Source organism: Paroedura picta, chromosome 12, assembly GCF_049243985.1.
Source record: "Paroedura picta isolate Pp20150507F chromosome 12, Ppicta_v3.0, whole genome shotgun sequence".
Taxonomy (NCBI): domain Eukaryota; kingdom Metazoa; phylum Chordata; class Lepidosauria; order Squamata; family Gekkonidae; genus Paroedura; species Paroedura picta.
The window spans coordinates 273889-292491 of NC_135380.1; the positions used below are offsets into that span (position 1 = coordinate 273889).

The 18603-nt window shown below is 48.6% G+C and overlaps 1 protein-coding gene across 3 annotated transcripts in view; it reads right to left on the reverse strand.

The window, feature by feature from the left end:
- The window catches only part of DSCAML1 (DS cell adhesion molecule like 1), a 181783-nt gene extending 163450 nt beyond the window's left edge, over positions 1-18333 (reverse strand). For 2 of the 3 annotated variants that reach the window (XM_077306938.1, XM_077306937.1), the window contains exon 1: positions 17956-18320. In XM_077306938.1, coding sequence (XP_077163053.1) covers positions 17956-18004 — 49 coding nt within the window. In that variant the 5' untranslated portion in view covers positions 18005-18320. Of the gene's footprint in view, positions 1-17955 lie in introns of all 3 variants that reach the window. The other variant, XM_077306939.1, reaches the window with a different exon arrangement.
- Between the last annotated feature and the right edge of the window lie 270 nt (positions 18334-18603).

Genomic DNA, 18603 nt, shown 5'->3' on the forward strand with positions numbered 1-18603 from the left:
TTTTTATCACAGCATCAGACTTCAGAAGCCAACCCCTCACCCACCATCACATGCTCAAACACTAAAGTGCATTCATGAGCGGTTATTACAGAGAAAATATTCAGAATGTTTTAACTGCTTCACAGCACAGATCATTAATGCACATATCTTGCAAACAAGCAAGCTGATAACTGAAAAGATCTGAAGAGACCACAATGAGGCCCCATAACACCTCTATGACAACAAGCCCAGGGGCATCATGGACGCTTCACTCCAGACCTAGCAGCCACGCTTCTTCCAGAACTAATAAAGACCCAAGTCCAGAGTTCACACTCTTCTTCTAGCACAGAGAGCAAAACACAACCCAGGATTGGCTCCTTCAATCAATAAGCCACACACACTCCATCGTCTGTGCTTCCCAGGATGCAAACACCATCCAGCTCTTCACTGACTACACCCATCACACCAAAGGAATGCCCCAAGCTCTCTTCCAGCCTCTCTCCCCATTAGCACTACTGGCAGATTTAACTGACCACAGGAGAGCAACTGGTGGGACTGAAAGAAGGAAAGGAGACAATTTACGTTGGATCCGTTATTCCAAGGCTGCTAGCCCTTCCTTCCAGTTCCTCTCCAGTCTTTTGCTGCTCTGCCACCAACTTTCCTTGGATATGGAAGTGACATTTAGGACTGGTTCATAAACATGTGTCAATGGAACAAACCAAGATGTGAAGGCCCAGAAAGAAATTAAAAATACTTGATAGGAAATTTGTTGTTTATTTTTTCCAAGGGCTTTCCCCATAGCAGAAAAATGGGTGAATTTACAGCAGAAAAATGGGTGAATTTGGTCATGTGAAAAAATATTCATGAAATATTTTCTGTTTCAGAATAAAATGCTTTAAGGAAAGATTTTTCATGCTCAGAATACATAGCATATGGAATTTCCATTTTGGAAAATTGGGGAATTTGGGGGATCAGAGTATGTGAAGGGCAATTTTTGACTGTATACATAAACAACATTTCAATATTTTTTTAAAATGTCAATAATTTTGATACAATTAACATGTTATAACATGTTTACAGATAATAAATATATCCTGAAAGCGTTCAGGCTTATTGGGCACAATAAGCCTGTGATTTAAAGGTAGGCTCAATATCCAAACGCACGGTCAGTCCTACCTACTGTGTCTCTATGAGAGAGTCTTACCGTCAATGTAATAACGGTTAACTACAAAAAGCAAACATGTGCTACAGTGCTACACTGTGCTGCAGTTTGCAGCTCTTTCTCTAATATATCTTTATTTAGACTAGGCAACTTACAATTAAAAAAACAGTATAAAATGATAGAGTATAATTTCAATTTTACTTATCAAAAATGACACTATTTGTTGTTTTAAATTTTATGTTGTGAAATCAGTAAAAGAAGTTTAGGTTTGATAGATCAGATGTTCCCAACATTTCCTTTTTTCCTAAGGGAGGGATTGTTTGTTTGCTTGCTTGTTTGTTTGTTTGTTTTCCTGTGGCTTCAACATTTCTGAAAATTTTCCATCTCTGTGTACAAACCAAGAGTGGTAACAGCCAGATTATAACTTCTTGGTGTTGAGTGATTCCAAGCATGTTGTTCTCCTTAATGGTGCACAAATTGCTTTACTAGATGAGACCAAGAGTCACATAGTCCAGCATATTTTACAACCAGCAGGCACTTGGTATTCTAGAAACTAGCCAATCAGTCATCCACCAGTAGGCTCCAGGTTATGGTCTAACTGATTTGAAATTCCTCCCCCTTCCTCTCAGCCATTTGGCAGTGCTTGTGGGTGGGAGGAGAAAGCACCTTTCATATTTGGTTACCAGAATCTACAAAGCAGCAATTTCCTTTCCCTGCTCTGAGCCAGAGGGCCTGCATGGCTCTGGCCAGGAGCACCTGGACCCCGCACTTCCACATCCACACCTGCAAGTATGAGCAGAGCCATGTTGTTGGGTTGTTGGTCTACTGTCTATGTATTTTTGTGTCCATTTTAATAGGGTTTTAATGGGGGGTTTAATTGGACATCTGCAACCCGCCACAAGCCTGCTTGGGAATGGTGGGTAATAAACAACAACAACAACAACAACAACAACAACAGGAGGTCCCAGACTCAATTCTGACATGTGCAGCTAAAGGCTTGGGTAGCAGATGACAGGAAAGCCCATGGAGAGCCAACCAGGGGAGACAAGACTGGCCTTACCCAGAAGAAGGCACCGCCATGTATATGCAGGTCCAACGAGTCAGGCGAGTTAATGTGATATGAACAAGACAAGGAGCGACAAGACACTGAGTAGGAGACAGATCACACCAAACTTCCCGCTGCTCCAGCAGAAGCCCCCATTGTGAAGGATACAGCTCCTGGATCTGAAATTTAGGACTCACTTGTCCATTCCCTTGGCAAGAAACCCTCTTCAAGGTCTGCGGCACAGACATGTGGCTGAGGGTGGAGTCGAAAAATATCTCATCAATAAGGAATTCAAATTACTAGAAAAGCTTTTGCAGGTCAAAAGGGGCAGGATGCTTTTTTAAATAGAAAATGGAAGTTATGGGATTGGTAGTAGTTAGGAGACAGACGCATAGCGTTAAATCCATCTAATCTCCTTTATAGTTTAACGGTAAACACAATCCTAATTCCATGTTTCATAAAACTGTCTCCAAATCACCATGAGAGATTAAAAACACAGAAATAGCCTTGCAATATTTTTAAAACAGAAATCATTTCAGGCATCTGGTCATAGGCCTTGGCCATAACCTACATATACAAAGCCTTCATATGGACCCCACTTTCAGTGCTGGTACAGCCACAGGGCACCGTGCTGAGCAGCCTCAGCCATGGAAGGTAGTGGCAGAGTGAAAGTGCACAGAGGGAGAGGCACAGGGGCTTGCTTCCAGCCCCAAAGGAACATCCACTGAGCATTCACAGTCTAAAACGGCAGGGAACTGAAACACAGGGGACACTGGAATATGACTAATCCTTCTGCTTTGCCCAGACAAAGAGATTCACTGGTCATCATCCCATTCCTGTATTGTTTATTCTCCTTTCTCACTGGACTTCTTCCTGCACCTTTTTTCTAGAAGGAGACAGGCTAGGGCAGGGGAACTACTCAGCCAGGAATCTCTTTTCACCAAGACCGAGATGGAGCAGGAAGAGCCTTGGCTGAAGTGAGTTCTCCCTCACCCCAGTTTAGGCCAGAATGAATGCTGCTCATCTTCAAAGAGCCACTGGATGCCTGCTTAATTTTGCAGCAACTACTGCATGGAAAGGCTCCTGACCCAGTTAGAAGCCCTCCAGTTTGCACGTGCCTCCTGCTGCCAAGTTGCCACGCTGGCTGAACATCTCCGCTCGAGGAGACAGACATGCTCAGATGCCGCTCAGACGCTGAGGGTTACCAGCCCTGGGCAGCCACCGGGGGCTCTGGAAATTCCACTGCAAGGCCACTGCCTGCCGACATTCCCCTAAGCCACAAGATTCTGTCCAAACAGGACTGACTTCACTTACAGCAGGGTTCCTCAAGAGCAACTGGGAAGGGATGCAAAAGCCACCAGAGGCTGTTTTTCCCCTGTCTAAGCGGCATCAATTTTCACACCAAAAATGCAATTTTCATACGTCATTGCATTCTGACGGAAACGTCATTCCCCTCTCAAACTCAAGCCAGGATGGCTGACTTGCCCTATGCACTCCTTTCTCCTTCTTCCAGTGTTTGTAGAGCACATTGTGGGTAATCTGCACCATGGGACTTTATTAAAGAAAAGCCCTGGCTGGCATGCAGCCCCTTGACTCCACAGAGACAGGCTCTGGGGCCCACGTCCAGAACCTGCCTGCCTCAGAGCCACTGGGCCTCCCCTGACCCTGCAAGGGTGGGACTGAGATAACTGACAGACCCACAGGTGGCACAATCCCCACAATCCCTACAAGGGGTGGCCTCTTCCAGGGAACCCGCCACTCCATGCCTGCTCAGCCCCTATCCCTGCTACCTATGTGGGAGGGGAACCACACCAGATATCCCTTTGTGATGCACACAAGCCTCTTCACAGAGAGACATGCTCCCTCCCTGCCTCCTCTCATATTTCAGAGCAGCAGCCTCAGTAGGCACCAAAAGAAGAGCTGGACCAGTTTTACTAAATAGCAGGAACAGAGTCAAGAACTCAGGTGCAAACTGAACCTTTGTTCAATCCTGAGAAGGACAAAGTGACTCCCCAAAATGTTTGTATGGCCATCCCTGACACCCCAAGGACAGCTCAAGAACCAAGGAATACCCAACTGGCTTCCTGCTGGAGAATTCCCCTGTAATCTTTGCTCCCCCATAGGAAGTTCCCATCCCCCCTCTCTTGGAAGGACTTTTAGACATGACCAGGGCCAGACTAGATTGTTTCTCTCAGGACCACATAGGCACTGCTGGACACTCTGCTCTTCCCTGGCCTGTGAGAGTTTCTCCTGCAGTATAATAGTCCTGCTATTAAAATCACAGAAACAGCCTTAAAAAGGGATTAGAAGGATAGATCTGTCAGTGGCTACCAGCCATGGGGACTATGGGAGCCTCCACAGTGAAGGATATTAAGCAGTGGTATGGTCTGAATATCTAGAAAGTTAGCAGTGTGCCTTAGGATGGCAAGTAACACAGCATGGTCAGAGTGCCTGCAATCAGAAAACAACAAAGAAAGAAAGGCAAGTTCACCAATGTGGTACTTAACTAATAGAAGAACTATTTATTAGAGAACATAATTCTATGTACTTAGAGGTAAAGATAAGGTTCCTATTCTAGTCTAAATTGCTGCTTGAGGCATCTCCCTTCCATCATGTTGTGGGCTTGAGAGAGAGAGAGAAGAGATGGGGAAACAGGAATTTACCCTCTAGGGACAGGTTGGTGAGAGCTCCTGTTTACAACCTCGCAAGGCAGGAGGCACCAGAGAGCTATTTCCAACACTCCCTCACAACGACTCCTTGACTTAGTGTACAAGGTTCATTTGACTTCTAAGTCGTCTGAAGCTGGGTTCAGGAAGTGGCTTCACCATTAGGTCCGCTAGCATTTCTTCCAGTGTGCTGTAAACCACTTCAATGGTTCCAGCCTTTTGCATGTTTTCCAGTAGATACTTCACTTCAATGTGCTTGGTGAGTTTCTGTGCGTCTTCTTACTTTGACATGTAATTATAGCTTTTGTTGCCTTCATACAGTGGTATGGGCAGTGGTACATCTTTGCCCAAGTCCTTTAGAAGCTGACAGATCCATTGTAGCTCTTAACAGCCATGGGCAGCAGACACCTTTCCTGCATCTGATGTGGATGATGCCATAGTCTCTTGCTTGGGGCTGGCCCATCATATGCCATTGCCATAAAAGCCACTAGTCGACTTCCTGACTATGAAATCACTTGCCCAATCAGAGTCAGTTTTGGGTAGCAACTAGCTGGCAGTTTAAGCTTAAGATCTGCAGTACCCTTCCAATAGTTGACAACTCTCTTAAGAGTATTCCAATTTGTAGCAATGGATTGCTCTACCTTTCTGCACAAATGACCTACTGCAGTTGAAATGTCTGATCTAGTCGGTGTGGCTATGTACAGGATCTGACCTAACGATGGGTGATATTGAATATTGTCTGTTAGCAGTTCACTCACATCTCTTTGCTTTGTGTAGTTTACACTCATAGGTGTAGGTGCATGAGAAGAATTTTGAAGATTGAAAAGGGAGGTTTTTGCTGTTCTTGGTGGATAAGGAAACCTCCCTTTTCAACTCTTTGTACTTGAATTCCTAAGTAGTGGCTTATTGGGCCAAGCTTCTTTATCTCCACTTCTTTGCCTAGATGATGCACAATCTGCTTGCTGTCATCTGGATTTTCATAAACCAAAATTAAACCATCTACACAACTTAGCATATAAATCCATTTCCCATTCTTGTACTTGGCGTACAGAATGCATCACCAAGGAGCATGGCCAGTGTCGGGGGATCACTGCCCAGATGACAAGTGCCAAGGCAGGGTCTCCCCACCCACACACCCACCCACCCACCCACCCAATACAGCATGCAGACCATGAGCCTTCCAGGCAGCACCTCAGACTCTTCTGGAAGGCAGACAGGGGAAAAGCTTCACACCAGCCCATGCCCAAATGGGGCCTCTGCCCCTGGGCAATTGGGGTCAGCCAGCTCTGTGGCTCTCAGTGGGGCGGAGTGTGAACAACGTTTATCCCTGCATCTTGCTGTGGGCAAGAGCAGCAGTACACTCCCAACTTTGTCGCTCTGCTGCTTTATATGGCCTGAAGGCATCACCAATGGTCTGTCAGTTTCTCCTGCAGTATAATAGTCCTGCTATTAAAATCACAGAAACAGGTCCACACCACACAGCGCTAAGGTTGCTGAAGTGTTACTGTTGTCAAGCACTATTTTTAAACATTTTGCACGACGTCATGCACAATCCGCAACATTCTTGCATCACTCCCGTAAAAAGCGCTTCGATGTAGCGCTTTTCGGGGAATCGTCAAAAGTCGACTCCCCCTAAAAAAAACGCTTTACTCCTGAGAACAATCTGCAACACCCCCAAAAGACATGTGTGATAGGAAGAAGGTTCCTCCTTCGCTCCTGCCCCCAAGCTTTCCCCAAGTTTTCCCCAAGCTTTCGGGAGACGAGGAAGGCTTTTTTTTTCTTCTTCAAGCCATTGATAGCAGCAAACATGCGAGCACACAGCTTCTTTCACCAAAGTTCCTGCACAACTAATGCAGCGGTGGCAAACAGAAAGCACCCTTCTTCAAATGTATTAAAACTAGCCAAGCAAGCAACATAAAGTTCATCGTTCACAGTTTCCCATCACCCACAGTCTTTGCTCATAATTTTTTAAAAAAAATTTTACGAGGGAAACGCGTGTCAGTGAATACATGCGAGCATGGCAGCAAGCGATGTTTTAATATTTGTTCGAATGGGGTTAAAACCACTTGCTGACAAGGACAGTTGAGTGCAGATTAGCATGTCGTGCCAGAAGCATATTTATGGGACGGTGAACAAGACATCTTATTATTGCCTATCTTAACTGTGGACTCCCCCGTGTATGCAGACATTACTTTAAGATGTGTGTAGATGCATACGCACCTCCGTGAAAGCAACCGTTTTGGAAGAGACAGAGTGCGCCCACAGCTTTGCAACGTCTCCCGCTCAAGAGTTTCAACACATCATGTAACAAGAGAACTCCAATCAAAGCATCCCTGAGGGGCTTCCATCCAATCAGGAGCCCACAATCCCGCCTTCTTTCCTTGGGCGGGAAGAAGGGATCTAGGCTGGGACTCCATTTGCACCTCCATTTCCCTACAGCAGGAGACAAAGCAAGATGGATTCCGCCTCGCAATCCTCATCTGTGCAGGCCACCGGCAGAAGACCCACTTGGAGGGAGGCCTGAAGGTGGTCAGGCAGCCTGTTCCCACGCGAACAGAGCCTTCCCAGCAGAACGATCCGGAGGAGGGGCCATCCACTGGGAGGATCCAGCAACCTCTTCAGCAACAACGAGAGGGAAGGGACCTGGTAACGCTAGACCTTCTGGACATAATCCCCGACGAGGAGAAGAGCGTTTTCCACCAGATGGCCCTCACTTCAGGTTAGCTTGCTTCTCTGGGTGGCGTGTTTATTATTAGCGTTTATTCGTTGCCACGATGTTCCTAGCGATCATGTGCTTTAGATTGGCACTGCCTCTGCCACTTTGGGATCATGCTTCCCCATGCATGTACCCAACAATGAGACATGTGGTCAAGGCCCTCTGCAGTAATGGGGGGGGGGGGTTGCCTTGCTGAAGTTGTTTTCCCCCCCCCTTATAATAGAAACTCAGCTCCCTGGTACTGAGACTGTCTCCCCCTTAGAAGCCACTTCCATGGGCCAGGACCCAGATAGTGACTCTGGGGCCTCCACACAAATAGGTGGATATCTCCATTTTTCTTTTGTGAAGGAAAACAGTTGTGTGATTTTCCTTTATGCAGGGACTGAACCCACTGTAGGTAAGATCTCCTTGCGGTGTGAGTAACTTTTAAGAACCCCCTAAAGAACATCATATTATCCTGCCTTAAAAACCATCCTTTTCCACCACAGAATACATTCCTGGAACTCAGCACAGAGAGCCTCGTGCACCCAGGAGACTGGTTGCACAAGTAGCGAGGGAGATACCAGCAGGGGAGCGTGCCAGAAAGCCTGTTGGCTAGTTCTCTATCTGGTCAACATGGATGTTTTCCTGTGAACACAGACTTCACAGAGCCCTTGGCCTGGCTAACGCCAAGGATATTAATCTGGGGGGGGGGGGGTCTGGTCCTTGATGACAACTGATGTGAACACTGTTTTATTATTTTCAGAACAACACTCTGAGGAGGAGCCAGGAGAAGATGGGAATAGCTACCAATGGGCCACGGATCCAGAGGAAAGGGACATGAGAGGAGTACTGTCTGCAGAGGAGAGACTGCAATAGGAACGCAGGAGTCAGAGGCGTGTTTCCCTGTTGAGCAGACAGAGGAGGACATGAGCTCTCCATTCTAGTGCCTTTGAACATGCTCCGCTTTGAAGAAGACCGCAGCCAGATGGAGAGGGAGGAGGCAAGGCTGAGGAGGGAGGAGAGAAGGCTACTTGGGAAGGTCTTCACGTCATGCAGCGAATCCCTTAGGGTTACTGTGTACGCCATGAACAGACTTGGGGACATTGCAGAGAGGGTGGTTGTGGTCATGGAGGCCAGAGACGTGAAGGAGAGTGCAAACCCACCACAAATCAACGTCGGCCTAACCCCCGTCCCTACAAACCCCACCCTCTCCTTCCTACAGCATGGCAACCCAAACCAGTCAAAGACCAGCCCCGGGCAAGAGGAAAGTTAAGCCAAGGGACCCATATTCACCGTCTTAGGTCCCTACACATGGCCATCTCCACCCACAATGTATCTACAAATACAGTTTGAAGTTGTTTTTGAAGTTTACACTTGTGTTCATCTTCTCAGTGTTGGTTTGGGGTGGGTGTGGGATTGTGTTTTGTCCCATCAAAGTGTTATGGTGTTGCCAGGGGTTGTGAGGGCGGTGGGTGGTGGGTGGGCCCGGGAACACCAAAGTTATAGTCCCTGTTTTAACATCACAGTTCATGGGGGGGGGGAGGAAGCAAGAGTAGACCCAAACATATAGACAGTAGACTTATTTGCCAAACCAATAACTTTTTAAATGTATTGAACAGTATTAATAATGTAATTTCAAAAAAACCCTCGCATACCAAAAAAAGCAACTCCCCTTCCCCTCACCAGCATCCCCCTCCCCTCCCTCCCCTTTAACTCAACTTTACCATCCTTGCCTTTGCCCGCCTTCCCCTTCCCACTTTTTTGTTTAACACCCTTCCCTTGAGCCTTCCCAATACCTCCCTCCAACCCCCGCAGCTCAGAGTTGAAAGGGACCTCCAGGGTCATCTAGTCCAACACCCTGCACAATGCAGAAACTCACAGCTACGTAACTACCTACAGTGACCTGAATTCCATGGTCTAGTGATCCCCCACCAAGAGACAAACACTGGCACATCCATTCCTGCCCACCAACTCATCATCTGCCTAAGTTCATAAAATCAGCATTTCTGTCAGATGACTATCTAGCCTCTGCTTAAAACCTTCCACAGAAGGAGAACCCACCACCTCCCAAGGAAGCCTGTTCCACTGTGGAACCACTCTAACTGTCAGGAACTTCTTCTGGATATTTAGCTGAAAATTAATTAATTTCAATCCACTGGTTCCGGTCCGATACTCTGAGGCAACACTAAACAACTAGCTCCCTCAAACTTTCCTCATATAACTTGGTCTCCAAACTCCTCACAACCTTCATTGCTCTCCTCTGGACATGCTCCAATTTGTCTACATGTTTCTTCAGTTATGGTGCCCAAAACTGAACACAGGACTCCAAGTGAGATCTAACCAGAGCACAGTACAGTGGTGCCATCACCTTATATGATGTGGACACTATACTTTTTAAAATACAGCCCAAAATCCTGTTTGCCTTTTTAAATACCAAGTCACATTGCTTACTCATGTTTGGTGTATGTCTACTAAGACCCCCAGGTCCTTTTCACATGTACTACTGCCAAGACAAATATCACCCATCCTATAGTGATGTATATGACTTTTCCTGCCTAAAAGAACTTTACATTTATCAACACTGAAATTTATTTTATTCATTTTGGTCCAGATTTATTCATTTTAGTTCAATTTTCTAGCCTGTTAAAATCATCTTGAATTCTGATTCTGTCTTTTGGTGTGTCTGCTACCCCTCCCAGTTTAATGTCATCTGCAGATTTAATAAGCACCCCCTCTCAATCCACCTAACAGTAATAGGACATACTGTATTTTATCAACTTGCCAATAAAAATACCATGGGGAAACTTATCAAAAGTCTTACTGAAATCAAGGTAAACTATGTCCATAGCATTCCCTTGATCTAGCAAGGTAATAACTTTATTTTAAAAAAGAGAGAGATAAGGTTAACGTGGCATGACTTGTTATTGAGAAAGCCAAGCTGATTCTTAGTAATTACAGCCATCTGCTCTAGCTGCTCAAGTACCAACTGTTTGATGACCAGAAAGGCCAAAACTGAGAATGAACTAAGAGTGGCCAGGGAATCCCATTGTAACAAGAAAAGACTTGTCAGTTATGTGAGGAGCAAACGTAAAGAAAAGGAGGCAATAATTGGGTGCAGATGGACAAACTCTAACGGAGGATGCAGAGATAGCAGAAAGGCTCAGCACCTATTTTACATCTGTTTTTTCTTTTATTCCGATCTTCAAAAAAGGGAGGATGACCCAGGAAACTACAGACCAGTGAGTCTGACCTCTGTTGTGGGGAAGATAATGGAGCAGATATTAATGGGAGAGACCTGCAAACCTGGAGGACAATTTGGTGATCCAGGGAAGTCAGTATGGATTTGTCTCCAACAGGTCCTGTCAGACCAACCTGATTTCCCTCTTTGACCAAGTAACAAATTTGCTGGATCGTGGAAATTCGGTTGATGTTGTATACTTGGATTTTAGTAAAGCTTTTGATAAGGTTCCTTGTGATGTTCTGATGGATAAATTGAAGGACTGCAATCTGGATTTTCAGATAGTTAGGTGGATAGGGAATTGGTTAGAGAACCACACTCAATGATTTATTGTCAATGGTGATTCATCAGACTGGAGGGAGGTGAGTAGCGGGGTACCTCAGGGCTTGGTGCTTGGTCCGGTACTTTTTAACATGTTTATTAATGATCTAGATGAGGGTGTGGAGGGACTACTCATCAAGTTTGCAGATGACACCAAATTGGGAGGACTGGCAAATATTCCAGAAGATTCAACAAGATCTGAACACAATGTAAAAATGGGCAAATGAGAACAAGATGCAATTTAATAAAGATAAGTGTAAAGTTCTACATCTGGGTCAGAAAAATGATAAGCATGCCTACTGGATGGGGGATACGCTTCTAGGTAACACTGTGTATGAACGAGACCTTGGGGTACTTGTGGATTGTAAACTAAACATGAGCAGGCAGTGTGATGCAGCGGTAAAAAAGGCGAATGCCATTTTGGGCTGTATCAACAGGGGCATCACATCAAAATCACAAGATGTCATAGTCCCATTGTTTACGGCACTGGTCAGACCACACCTGGAGTACTGTGTGCAGTTCTGGAGGCCTCACTTCAAGAAGGTCGTAGATAAAATTGAAAGGGTACAGAGGAGAGCGACGAGGATGATCTGGGGCCAAGGGACCAAGCCCTATGAAGATAGGTTGAGGGACTTGGGAATGTTCAGCCTGGAGAAAAGGAGGTTGCGAGGGGACATGATAGCCCTCTTTAAGTATTTGAAAGGTTGTCACTTAGAGGAGGGCAGGATGCTGTTTCCGTTGGCTGCAGAGGAAAGGACGTGCAGTAATGGGTTTGAACTACAAGTACAACGATATAGGCTAGATATCAGGAAATAAAATTTTCACAGTCAGAGTAGTTCAGCAGTGGAATAGGCTGCCTAAGGAGGTGGTGAGCTCCCCCTCACTGGCAGTCTTCAAGCAAAGGTTGGATACACACTTTTCTTGGATGTTTTAGGATGCTTAGGGCTGATCCTGCGTTGAGCAGGGGTTGGACTAGATGGCCTGTATAGCCCCTTCCAACTCTATGATTCTGTGATTCTTCTACCAGGCATTTGCTTGAGGTTGACCAATCTAACATCATATGCTGGTTCCTCCTCAGACACCCTTCATGACTGAATATACCAACCCACCTAAGGATCTCAAAGTTACTGTTTCTGTTTCTATGATTCTATGATTCTATGACTCGTTCTAAAATTTTGCCAGTTATAGATATCAAGCTGACAATTCAGCAGTTACCCTGATCCTCCTTTCTCCCCTTCTTGAAGATGGGGATGACATTTGCCCACCTCCAATCTTCTGGCACTTCACCTGAGCTGAATCTGCATGGAACTTTTATTCCAATCCCAGGTCAATTCAATCCCTGCCATCTACACTGAATGCGATTTCCATTTTGATTTGGGGTGATTTAAATTTTCTCTCTGCAACAAGCATGATTGACCTGGAGTAACCCTACCGTGTCCCTGTGGTATCCTAGAAGGGATATAGCCCTCGATATTTGAAAAATCGGCATGAGTAAGCGTGCAGCTGTATGCTTTCCCCAAACTAACTTGCTGCTGATCCTCCAATGCTGTAGAAAAGCCCTGCTTGGCCTGGCCTCAGTTCAAAGGTTTCCTCGTTCTCAGGTTGCAAGGCTTCCCTTAAAGGGGAAGCCCTCACTTCTCTCAACAGACGCTCCAGAAGCCCTAACTTCTCTCGGAAACTATTTGCCTCTTGGATTTATTCCCCCTCCTCTGCTGTCTCCAATCCTCTCCCCCCTCTTCAAGAAAAGAAAGAAAAGGCCCCTGCCCCAATCCCCTCCCCCTTCTGAGCTTCTCTAATCACATGCAGAACTCTTTCCTGTTTCAATGGGGGGGATAGAGGAAGACCACAGTTCAAACTGATCTGAATTCAGCAAGATCTACAATGGAATAACCAAAGTAAGTGCAGAATCAGCCCTGTTCTCCAAGAATGGTCAAAACTAATGGTCAGAAATCCACCACAAAAAGGGGCAAAATAAGGTAAATGTGCTCTAGCCTCTGTGGGGTAAAAGATGTTGAAAAATTAATTATTAATATTTATTGAAATGAAAAACCCAAGGCTTAAAATATAGCCTCATTAAAATCCAAATGTACATTCATACTAATGCCACCAATGACCAGACGCATTTCAGCATCACTGCCTTTATCAAGGGTCAAGCATTTGTAAACAGCATTCGCTGTTTACATAAAAAGGCTAAGCAGTGGGCGGAGAGTGGGCGGGGCCAGTCTGGGTGAGGGGCCAATCGGAAGATGCTTCACGCCTTCCAACTGGCCCCTCTCCAGGACAGACAGCAGTTCTAGCCAGTCGGGGCCCTCACCAGCACAAGCCAGAGCTCTGGCCAGAAGCCACACCGACCGCCATGAATAAGCAGTCAGTCCGGCCGCTGGGCTCGCCGCCAAAGAAGGGGGCCGGGGATGGCTTCCCCTGGGCCTGCTCTGAGGGTCCAGGGGAAGCCGCGCCATCGGCGGGGTGGGAGGGGGCTGGGAGTGGCATCCCCGGGGCCTCACTGAGGCGGCAGCAGCGGGGGCCTTCGAAGGCCATTCTTAGGAATAGACTTTGAATCTAGTAAATAAATAAAGCAGCATACATAAAATACAGGAACAGATATGTTAAATATACAGTTGGCTGGTTCCTTTACATACACTGATATGTTAACTATGTAGGGCACTAAGTGGATGAGCGATAGAGTTGATGGGGTTGTGAGTGTCCTGCATAGTGGAGGGGGCTGGACTAGATAACCCAGGAGGTCCCTTCCAACTCTGTGATCCTATGTTTCTATGACCTTAATCGCTTCTATGGACCAGAAGGCCAGATAAAATCCTTTGAGGCCTCTTATGTTTCTAAAGCAGGCCCAGGTACAGATGAGCACTTCCGGAGTCCAGTGAGTGTCCTATAGGTGCCAGCCTTTCTCCAAAGTATGCTCAGCATCTGGACCAGGGCCTGCTTTAGAATCATAAGAAAGGCTGTGCCCTCCCTCCCTGAATGAAGCTTCATCCACCACAACACCTCCTCTGAGATTGGCTCCACACTCAGGCAGGGATGCCCCTTCGCCAGCCAGCCCCACACAAGCATGCCTTCCTTCCAAGACAAGCTCCAGGAGAAGGAGGCAGGAGGAAGAGAGGAGGAGGAGGGAGAGGAGCCAATACCTGTCTCACATCTCAGCCATGGAGGCTGCTGAGTCTTGCATCTCAGGGAAACTTACATTTGCACTGACCAATGCTTTTGGAGAGAGAAAAAACATTGTTGCATTTGCCACAAGTTTGAGAACATCAAAGCTATGACTATCAAATGCCCCACTGCACCTGGCCAGCGATCCAACTAGTCTAGCATCCTGTTTCACCCAGCACCCAATGTGCTGTGTAGATGCTGAGGCCTTCCCCTGATGTTTACTCCTAGCTCTGAGATTCAGAGGTTTACTGCCCCTGTCTATGGATGTTCCCTTTGCTCACCATGGCGAGTTTGAAAAGGAGGGCAAATGAAAAAAAAATTAGTAGACCCCCCCTACACACACACACACACACACACACACACACACACACACACATTTTCTTCTTTCTGGTTTTCCAAAGAATGGGGATTGGAGGTTTTACAAAATGCTGTTCCTAACCCGGGAGCCAAGCTCCTGGCTCCCAAATGGGGAATATGGTCCGTTGCTTCCCTCTCTGTCAGAGCACTGCAGGGGCTTGGTTCACGCTGCTTGGGGAAGGGATGCATTCACACCTCTAAGCACATTGCAGAATGTGTGGGCCGCCATGTTGGGAGAATCGTAGCTACAGAGAGCCATGGACTGCAACTGTTCACGGAGCTTCCCAGCTGTTGGGTGTAAAGCAGGAGGCAAATTCATGCTCACCTCTTGCCAGTCTGGTGGGGGGCAGGGAACCATCACAGATGGATACAGACAGTGCCCAGAGATTGAAGAAGGGGTGAGTCTGAAATTCCACCCATAATCCCTCGGCCCAGTTAAGCAAGGAGGTGGGGTAGGGGGTGGAAGAGACACAGCTACATGTCGCAGGATTCCAGCCCCAAATGGGGAACCAGGGGATCTTGTTCCCTCTCTCAAGAAAGGCACCAGTTCCAATTAGTGTTGGCAACAGAGGAGCTCTGAGTAGGTTTTAGGGGTCTTCAGAGGGGCCCAGAGCAAGCCAGGCAAAGGGTCATTCCTCCAAGGCAAGCTGTCAGGGCAGGTGAGCAAGAAAGGCTACCTATCTTTGACTGCTCCTAACAAAAACCTAAACGTGTCAAGCCAGTCCTTTCTCTATAGCTTAATAAGGATTCCATGTTTAATTTCCCAGACAAACAAAGCACATCACCGTGAGAGGGAGGCAGGAGGGAGGGAGCAGAGAATTTTCAAATGAGTACTGGCTGATTTTAATACAAAAGAGGACATAAAAAGAAGACTGGCAGAAGGAACCCGCATGCAGGAATTGGGGTGGGGTGAGGGGAGTGAGAGGCAGAAAGAATCGCAGGCAGGACTCTCCGGTCTGTGACTGTGGGCATGCCTGCCAAGCGGAGGAGTGCACACTCACTCATGCCTCTCCTCGCCCAGGTCCAAAGAGGGCAGCTTTCGCGCTTGGAGCTCCCACAGGCACTGCCCAGGCTGAGCAGTGGGCTTTTGGGGGTTAGTAAATAACCTGGAAAATGTAAGCAGTTCCATCCCCACCAAAGAATTTTCTCTAACTTTAGTGTTTCCTTGGATTAAATGTTTATTTGGGGGTTTTTTTGTTCCAGTAACACCTTTTCTCTGCAGCTCAAACACATTAAAATGTTGTGCTCCGGTGCCCAAATGTATTAAGTACCACAAAGATTTTTCATGCATTAAACAATTTGAGTTTTTCATCTCAACAGAATGTAACTCCTACCATATTCTCCCTGATGTTCTAGAATCGCTCCATTTCATCACTTTCTAACAAAGAAGCGGTTGGGTCCATTTTTTAAAAAATCATGGCTTCCGAAAGGAAGGGGGGGTGAGGCTGAATGGGGGTCTGCTGTGGAAGACGCCAATCGGTCTTCTCAGGGATGGAGCAGCTGCCACCAATGAAGCCCTCCACGCCACAGGGATTCAAAATAATTAAAGTTATTATTTTGATATAAAAAAACCAAAGGAACGTTAGCGCACACGGTGGCTGTTTCGCCTCTTGCTTGCGCACTGCTGAAATGCAAATACAGTCAAATCAGATGCTGGCAACAACCCGGCTCCCAGCACACGGAGAGATTATTGGGGGGAACCTTCTTGCCTGCCTGCCTGCCTGCCTGCTTCCCTCCCACACACACACTGGGAAAAAAGGTTGCCCTAGCTGTAAGGGAAAGTTCTGTTACATGCTTCATAACCAGTGTGACATGACTGAACAAGCCACTCCATCAAACTGGAAAAAGATATTTGCTATCTGCTCCAATGAACAGATTTCTTCTATGACAGCCTCCCGTTATCTGTGCCTCCATCTCTTCCCCTTTGCTCCTTGTGTCTCCAATAAGCCAAGGGAGCCCTTTGCATGGCTCACAAGGCACGAGGGAAGGAAATCTCATGTCAGAACACCCATGCATGGGAAGGCAAAGCAACTGCCTCTCCTCCCCCCCCCCCACACACACCCCACACCGCCACCAATTGCAGCATCTGCATTATTGTTCTTGTGCCTCATGCACCAAACACTGATGGCTCGCCCTCCTTTTATGTAACAGGATCGATTACACCACACAGAGTTGTAATTTCATCCCATGCAATATCCTGCTGCCTTCTCCTGTAGTGAGCATCATCAGACGGGCCTCAGTTTCTGTACTGGGGATCCTGAGTACACCCACCTCCTTCTAATTCCAAACCCAAGCTTGCAGCACCCTGACCACTAAACTGGCTCTGGTTCCCTCTCCAAATCCAGTTCCTGGTAAGATGCTGGGTCAGATTGTCTCAAGTATCCCTCTAGAGAAGACTTGTCCCTTTGAAGGCACTGGGGTGGGGGTTAGGAGACTAGAATGGAGAGCTCTAAGCCCACTTTGGAAACTGGGGAGGACAACGCTTCAAAAGTATCACTCCCTGCAAGCCCAGGGATTTTGGTCAAGTGTGGCGGAAGGAAGATGTGCTCCTGGAGAGGGGGGGAGGGGGTCTCCCTTCAAGGTGCACATAATTACACAGTTTCTGCTGAGATGGACCAAGGGGAGGGCTGTTTTATTTGACATTTCCCTGCCCAGTGGCTTTGCCTGGCTGCAAAGTGTTCATGGCCAAATTCCTCCCCACTCCCCTTCTCCATCCCCGAGGCCCAAAGACCACATCCAGCCTCAAACAAACGTGGCGCGGTGGGTTGGCGGGTGGCTCTTTAGGGGGGGGGGGAGCAGGGCACCAGCTTCCCCTCCCCCCCCCCTTTTAAGGGACTGAGGAGGATCAGGGTAAAGAAACCGCGCTCCCTCCCCGCAGCTACACAGCAACCCACAACAAAATATGGGTCACCCGCGCGCGCCCTCCCCGCAAGACACGAGGGGCATCAGGCCGGGCGCTCTGGCACATTTCCGTTGCAAGGCATTGCCCCTTCGCATCTCCACTGCCGTGGGACAGAAGATGCGCCCCCCCCCCAGCCAAGGGCGGGTCTGGACTCGCCAGGAACCAGCCCCACGGCAACCTGGCCGGGAGGCACCCGCCAAGCCTGCTCTGGAGGCGGCCCACGGCGCGCGAAGGTCAGCAGCACCAGCGCCTCCGCAGCCTCGACGGCACCGGAGGGGGGAAGGGGAGCCCCGCTGGACAGGCTGGCTGCCGCTCGGGCGCTCCTCTCCCCTCTCCCCCCCCCCCCCTCTCCCCCGACCCGCCCGCGGAAAGTTCGTGCCCACCCGCCTGCCCACCCGCCCACCCGACGGAGCCTGCCCTACCTGGCCGGGTCCAGAAGTTGAGCAGCATGAGGCAAGTGACCAGCCACATGCCATCCAGAGGGGCCGGTGCCGCGGGCGGGCGAGCGCCCTGCCTCTGCCCGCGTCCCTGCCCGGCTCTCGCCAGCTTCCTCCGTCGTCGGAGCTTCCCACGTCGCTCGGCTCCCGGCGGCGGCGGCGCTGCTCCCCTCGCTGGCTGCCCGGTTCCCTCCCTCGCTCGCTCGCTCGCTCGCCCGCCCGCCGGCCGCTTCGCCCAGTTACTGGCAGCCGGAGCGCGTGCGAGCGCGAACGCCGGAGCCGAGCGGGGCGGAGACGGGCTCTCCAGTCCCCGCCCACCGCGGCTGCCGCGGGGCTGGGGGAGTCCGCTGTCCGTGCCCCTGTCCCGGTGGTGCGCCGGCGAGGGGCGCTCGGTGGTCGACAAGGGCCAGCCGCAGTGGGCATCGGCGGCAGCAGCAGCAGCAACAGCAGCAGGGCGCCGGGCACCGGCAGCTGCTTTCCTCCGCCAGGGACCCCGAACGCCGACTCCCAAACCCCGGGAATGGGGGAGAGAAGGGGGCTGCTCGGCCGCCGACCCTGGACAGCCGCCCCCCCCTCCAAAGCCGGGTCACACCGAGAGCGCACTGAGCCGGGGCCAGCCCGCCCCCCCGACGC